Source organism: Ischnura elegans, chromosome 6, assembly GCF_921293095.1.
Source record: "Ischnura elegans chromosome 6, ioIscEleg1.1, whole genome shotgun sequence".
Lineage (NCBI taxonomy): Eukaryota > Metazoa > Arthropoda > Insecta > Odonata > Coenagrionidae > Ischnura > Ischnura elegans.
Genome location: NC_060251.1, coordinates 33,489,540 through 33,496,702, shown reverse-complemented (window position 1 = coordinate 33,496,702; position 7,163 = coordinate 33,489,540). Strand labels below are relative to the sequence as shown.

The 7,163-nt window shown below is 38.5% G+C and overlaps 1 protein-coding gene across 1 annotated transcript; it reads right to left on the bottom strand.

Moving 5' to 3' along the window:
* Positions 1 to 2,583: 2,583 nt before the first annotated feature.
* LOC124160300 (cuticle protein 19-like) lies at positions 2,584 to 7,090 on the bottom strand. The gene is made up of 3 exons (XM_046536131.1): positions 7,025 to 7,090; positions 4,330 to 4,668; positions 2,584 to 3,097 (listed from the first exon to the last, which is right to left on the bottom strand). Exons 2-3 carry the CDS (start codon positions 4,666 to 4,668, stop codon positions 2,780 to 2,782), a joined length of 657 nt encoding a protein of 218 aa, XP_046392087.1. The 5' UTR covers positions 7,025 to 7,090; the 3' UTR covers positions 2,584 to 2,779.
* Between the last annotated feature and the right edge of the window lie 73 nt (positions 7,091 to 7,163).

The following is a 7,163-nucleotide window of genomic DNA, read 5'->3' as shown; positions in this document are numbered from 1 at the left end:
TTCTTGAGGGCAGAATTTACTATTTGTGCATCATTTATTTTTGAGCCATCATTGGTTAATGTTTCACCATTATTTTCTCCTATGTTAAGGATTGCCCCTAATGAAAGCCCCTGTATTTTTTATGTTTTCCTGCCCTCTTTAAATTATTAATTCAAATTAGACTTGCTAGATCCCTAAAACTATGAATTTATGCGTAGAAAATTTACTCGATGATTTTTTGTTCTTTATTTCACATGTGATTAAAGTCAACTTTATGTGAGGTAAACTCTCTCAATCAATATATAAATTGTCCCACATAATGAGCTTAGGACTTTCTTTTCGAGGAGGTAGTGTTTATTACACGTTACATTTTTGGCCAGCATTAGTTCAGCTTTTTTATCTTTTACTGTTTTACCTTCTTTTTTGGCAAAGTAGTCAATTATTCTTTGAGAAAAAAGATTTTTACAGTCTTGGAAAAATAGTTTCATCTAGATTTAACCATTTCGGGCTCTCACTTCAACAGGATACGATGATGCTGGATCAAGGTCATTATATTTTGGGTAATTTTATCCAAATCGGTGGTACATGATACATAGGTGTTACCTATCTTGCAATCGACTTACTTCCTTCTAATTGATCAAATCAATATTTTGTAACGCCACAAAGTTTTGAACAGAATTCAATTCAGATTTAAATGACTTTTTTCAAAGATTAGCTACAAGATGTTTCCATTATTGGATGAATATTTTTCATAGTGTCCATTTTTTGAAAGTTTGGTGAGAGAAGCGTTTTTATGAGTGGTGCAGTTCTTATAATTTAAGATCCAAATAAACAGGTAAACTCATTTGAATAATACGATCTTTTTTCTTCTCTGAAGAACTTCAAGTTCCTTATTGAATAAATTAAATACTATCATGTATGAAGAAGTGGGAAATGAGCCCAATTCATCGTGCCTCAATTATAGAATGTTCTAGGAATACTGCTCCAAAAGATTACTATCATTTTTCGAAATATGATGCCAAATATTAGCCGACCTTCGCATTATTGTTTTGAAACATGATTGTTATAGGTACTATTTGTATCCTTGGATTAGAATATAGCTTTTTATGAATTCCACATGAAGAATTTTTGCTTCACTACCAAACATGTTACTTAAGTAGGTACTTACCTAATTATTTGGCAGAGGCAGGCAGTTATACGATACTATGTAATCTTCGGACAGAAGGAAGTCACTATCTCGGATCCAAGTCTGTTGTCGTATCTATTTTGATCACAAGTATCTTAATTAGAGCCCCGAATTATGTTTGATTTTTATTCAGGGATACAGGATTATGCACACTAAAAAAATATTTGTTAAAAACTATCAAACAGGTATGATAGGGAGTATTTTTATTAAATTTACTTAAACGTTGCTGCAAATAATAAAGCACATGATTTATTCTATCAAACGTTTTGATCTTAATAGATTTTGTCAAACTGCTGCGGCTATGTTGATGGTATGTATCAAACTGCATACATAAAACTGGTTTGATTAATGATATGGAAATATGTTATGTTCCACATGAACCGAATAGCTCAATGAATCCCATCTGAATCTTATATTTTCACCTAAACTTTATTTTTGAGAGTAGATTTTGGCGTTAAAATCTGAATGAATGGGTATTTTATAGAGACGAGAGAATTCACGACTAATGCTACGGAAAGGTATAGATTTTTTACAAAAATATTCCAATAAAATCTAGCAACAAAGTCTTCTTGATTAGGCTACTTCCCCTACGTTTGTGTCGTAACATGGAGGGATCACCGTCCAATTAACATTAACTTAAGTCTTCTGGAATGAATTTGCACGAGCAGGAAATTTTATCATCCAATTTTAATGCCACCTTTCCTTTATATGCCTAAAAGTACACGGACACATTTGCAAACTTTGCTGCATTGCCTTCTAGGCCGTGCAAAGTGAACGGTCGCAAGAAAACTGAGGTCATGCATGGGTCGATGACTCTTTCCCGTAAGGAGTGCGGAAGGAACGTTGGCTTTGAAGTGATTACGAATGAAATTGATCGTTTATAGATACAGAGCAAGATGTATGCGCAAATCTGCTGTAAGTCTGTGGTATTAAAATGAAGTAATGTAGGTAATACCAATAAAATACAATTAAAAATATAGCAACGTAAGTATGAATATAAAATTTTACGAGAACATATTTGGTACACCTGGGCTGTTCCTTAAAAGCGTGCATTAGATGTATACTGAGGCCTCTCTCCTAACGTCGTTGTTGTGGTTGGAATGGAAGCTAGTGGATTTGAAAACCTAGCAACGGTAGTCGGTGGGTTATGTACAGGTAATGATGCATACGATGGTAAGACAACGCTATCAAAACATTTAGCTGAAAAATGGAATCGCTGGTGGGCAATGAAAATGAACGAAAAAAGTAAGATTTCTTTCATATTTTTTTATTTCATCTTTCATTTAACAACTAAACCATACATATGTACAAATTTACAAACACACCTTTACAAGCTCTCAGACTCTCAAGTCACGAGCACTTGGATGAAAACTGAAGTTTGTCATCCATGACTTAAAGATGCGTCGATGATTCTTTTCCGCGAGGCTCGCTGAAGAAGATGGGAGCATGGTGTATTTGATGCCTCGAAGAATGCGGTCGATGGGTTATAGATACAGGTGACGATGCACGCGATGGTATCATCGATGCTATCGGATGGTTGAGCTAAGTTGATGAAGTGGCTGGTGGGAAATGAGAATGATGGACCACTTCGGTGGTGTTTGAGGGAATCACTGCTTAGTAGTGGTGGGACTGGACGTAGGGTGCGGCGTGGACCACTGGTGCGTGGTGCACGACTGGTGCGTGAACGACGGGTGCGACAACGGCGACTTTCTTGACTTGCTGTGGGTGAGCGGCATGGCCGGTCCTCTCGACGACGGCCTGGAATCCGCTGTGCTTGTCAACGGTGTAGTGGACGGTGAGGACGGTGCCATCGGGCTCGTTGACGGTGTAGTATCCCCTGGTGTTGTCGCCCTCACGTTCCTCGTGCTGGCTCTTGACGTCACCGGTGTGCTCGTCCTTCACTGCGTATTCGTAAGAGTAGTGGGGGGGAGCCTAGAAGGAAAAGTGGGCGTTAGTCAATTTATTTCAAAATAATAAGAAGGCTATTAGCGAAACGGTAGCAGTGATTTTTATGTGAACAGAATTAGGTGCTGAAATTAATTGAAGTAGTATAAAAACATTCGGTTGCCAAGCAATAAGAGCGAGTCTCTGTTCTGTACTGATATTGAGTGGAAATTAAAATACTAAATATGTATATGCAAAACTAAATGTGTAGTTGAGCTCGTTTTTTTTTACTTAATTTCTCTACCTTAATCTGATAAGAAAAAATTACTTATACCACTCAGCTTCTTACCCCCTAAATTGAGATTTTAAATAATTTATCTTCTCCAATAACTCCGGACGTTATTACTACCTTCGTACCTTCTGCCTGTAAGCCAACATTTTCATTTATTTAAAATATCTAGTCATTTGTATGCGATAGCCATATTATAGGGTCATTTTTTCGTGAAAATGTTTGATTTGGTTGGCTTTGCGTATATAAATTATTTTTATTTTTTGCCTTTAAGCTGCCCTTTAGAAGATACTTTTGAGAATTCTCCTCTACCCAAAGAAGAGGTCATTATTACAAATTTTCTGCTTGTCTACTTCTACTCTTGTGACAAGGTGTTGCTTCAACTTCAATCTGATTGTAACCAAAGCTAATATTTCTCTTCATATAATGAAGAGAGTACTGGAGTAAATGGAAGTTCAAGGCTGTGAATACTTTGAAAAAATATTGCTTGTCATTTACGTTTCTATATAAAACATTTATTTGAATCAAAATGAATACGTAGTTAAATCGCATTTTTTAATTTTGTGCTTAGTTAATTATTACAGAAAGTGTTACTTTTTTCCTTCTTAATCCTATATTTCCTCTTTGTCACTAATGAAAACGCTTTTCGTGATTTGCAAAGTCATTCTAAATATACGCTTAACTTCTCACATTTTTGAAGTGACTGTTTATTATATGTATTTTTTCCAACAATCCTCAGGGAAATTATCAAATAATGATGATCATATCTTTTGCAAAGTTGGTTGTCCAACTGCACAGGTCGTACTTCTCCTAAAAGTCCAGTCATAGAATGAGTGCTAAGTCGTGTTCGGGCAGTACAATTTCTTATAGTGCCTACCAACAACTATTTATCTCCGTTGCACCGAAATTTTCTTATGACTAATATCCTAGTGCCTCCGCTCACGCACTTATTAAGTCGACTCGTGCAGTTTTATGCATATGTAATACTTACATAGTGGTCAATGTGGGCCACCTGCTTGCCGACAACGACGGGAGCGACGACTGGGGCGACGTATTTGGCGACGGGAGCGACAGCAACCTTGGCGACGGGCGCGACTGCAGCGACGTAAGACTGTCTTCCGTATCCTCCATATCCTCCATAGCCTCCGTATCCTCCGCCAATGCCCCTGCCGAATCCACCGCCGTAGTTACCGCCATATCCACCGCCGTAGTTACCGCCATATCCACCTTGTCCGCCTCCGTAGCCGAAGGAGGAATAGGATCCGCCGTGCTGAGGGAATGCTTGGCACACGGCCAGCACAAGGGTGAGGAGTGCGATGCGAGCGTACATCTGCGGAGAAAGAGCATTGAAGTCTCCTTTAGATTCTTCTAGAAGCTAAGGCTGCATGTAGGGTTTTTCTCAGTTACGGCATGGAAGTGTGTTAGCGCAGTCGGTTAATCGTTTGGCCACTGACCGAAGAGATCCTGAGTAATCCCGCCAGACACTTACAACTAAGGGGACTGCATGGAGCAGGTCTAATTCATTCCCATAGGAGACAGACTTCTGTTGCCATTTCGGTCGCATTCAAATCAGTTTTCAAAAATGTTCGCGGCTAGATGAGGAGTGCAATGATATCCGCCTTTTCCAATATTTTGCAGTATAATGTTTTTAATTGCGAAGTAAAGCATTGAAGAGTTGTAAATTTGATAGATCTCACTAACATGCATATAAATTTCGGTTAACACCCGTACCTTGTTCCCCGTGAAATTCGGATCACTTTGTCCGTCAGCGAAGCGAGTGGAGACTTGTGTAAAACCATTTAAAAAACACGGTGAGTGAAAGCACATTGAGAGGCTGACTTGAGGATATTCGTTTCAATATTCGTGCTCCCAAAAAATAAACCATTATTGTGAGGTTGCCCAGGGAAAATAAATGGCCCTCCCAACCCGAATTTTTCTTATCCCGCGCCAGGGAATGCACTGTACTTTCAGCCCAGCGAGCTTCCAAATGGAACGTTAGGTAATACCGAGTTATAATCAGTTTGGAGAATAAAAGGAGAACGTAGTTCTTAGCCATGACGAAGGGTTATGCGCAAACTTATAAAAATCTATAAAAAGACAAACAAAGTAATACTTTTGTGGGATACAGTCAAAAGTACCCTTGTGAAAGAAAAATTGCTCTAATACCCTGAATGTGTGAAATCCTGACACTTGTGACTTATTCTAGGAAATTTTGAGCCATTAACTACTATTCAGTAAACAGTATGAAAGGAGTAATTGATAAAAAAATACCCCGAGGAAGACTTGAAGCAGGAACAGAGAAGTCGAGGCAGATAAACCACTTGGAAGTAAAATAATTGCAATGGATAGAGATAAATAGGGAGCTGTAGTCAACTAAGCCAAGGATTTTACATATACTAAGAATGTATTATGCAAGGAATATTTTTCGTTTGAATATATTTCAGATCCGATTCACAAAACAGTGTGTTACTTGACATGCTTATGTCTATCTGTGTACATCACCGACAAAGTGCCAGGAAGTGGGACAAGTTGATAGACGCTTATGTTTGGTTTTGTGGAGAAGAGGACCTACGCATCGAACACATATCAAGATTAGAATTCCTCGTTAATTTAGCTCCCTTAAATAAATCGATCAAGTCACTTAGTTTGGTGATGCGAAAGGTAAAGTTTTATATCGATGTGTGTATGTATAGTAGGGTGTATTTTCGAAATTCGTGTTGAATGACTATCGAATCATTCAATCATTCAAGAGGCCGAGGCTGTATTTGTTTGTGGGTACCTTAAGCTTATTGGAAAAAATCCGGTGGCGGTTTTGTTTATTGCCCTTGAAGAGAAAATTGAAAGAATTTAAGGGAAATACTTATGTCTTTCATGAAAATGGGGTTTCCTGATGGTGGTTGGGTATAGCTCTTCCGCTTCTTAATACGTGAGAATGAGTCCTTGATGTGAGTACTGAGAAAAATTTAGGTTAAGGTATTACTACGTCTCCTACTGATGGTCCTCAAGCTCACCTTGGTCAGTGGGAGTAATGTGGATGTTGCTGCTGTCCCTACGAGGGCACTGAGACAACTGATGTACAGTTAGAGCATCAATCATTTTATAACTATAGACCAACCCCTACAGCCCTTCAGATTTAAACAAGGAGTAAAAGGCTGGGCTGCGATGCCGCCTGTTGCTGGATAAAAATGTTGAGAAAAGTTCGTATGGGTACCTGTAGACTTTTAAAATTTCCTGTTGGTGCTTGATGCTGTATATTTTCGTGAAGGAATAGGTGTTCAAATTGTAGATAAATTACTTCATAAATTAGGTTGCGGCATTGGTTCTATACAATATGGAAAAATAAATAAGGAAATGTCTTGGGTAATTATTGTACCAACTGATTGTAAATTAAATAATACCATCGAATTAGTATTTCTCTGGCTTTTCAGAGGTGGATAGTATATCCGTTTGAGGTATTTCTCGCTTATTGGCAAAAATCCGGTGTCTGATCCTTTTATAGCCCTTGAAGAGGAAGTTTAAAGAAGTTATGAGAAATATTTGCCTTACAAGAAAATTGTGTTTCCTGAGGGTGGAGGGGTATAGCTGTATCACTGTCTACTGAGTGAGAATGAATTCTGTATGAGAGTACCGAGAAAACTTTAGGTTAGGGTATTAATACGTCTAGTACTGTGGCTCCTCAAACTCACCTTGGTCGGTGGGAGTGATGCGTCTGATGTGGATGTTGCTGCTCCTGCTTCGAAGGCACTGAGACAACTGATGACTACAGCTTGGGTATCCACCCTTTTATATCTATAGACCGACCCCTACAGTCCCTCACCACACGAC

Bases quoted from the DNA above. Each gene is read 5' to 3' on its own strand.
- LOC124160300 (XM_046536131.1), bottom strand. From the start codon at position 4,668: ATGTACGCTCGCATCGCACTCCTCACCCTTGTGCTGGCCGTGTGCCAA. The intron at 3,098-4,329 runs GTAAGTATTACA...TTTTCCTTCTAG, and splicing joins TGGCCCACATTGACCACTAT to GCTCCCCCCCACTACTCTTA.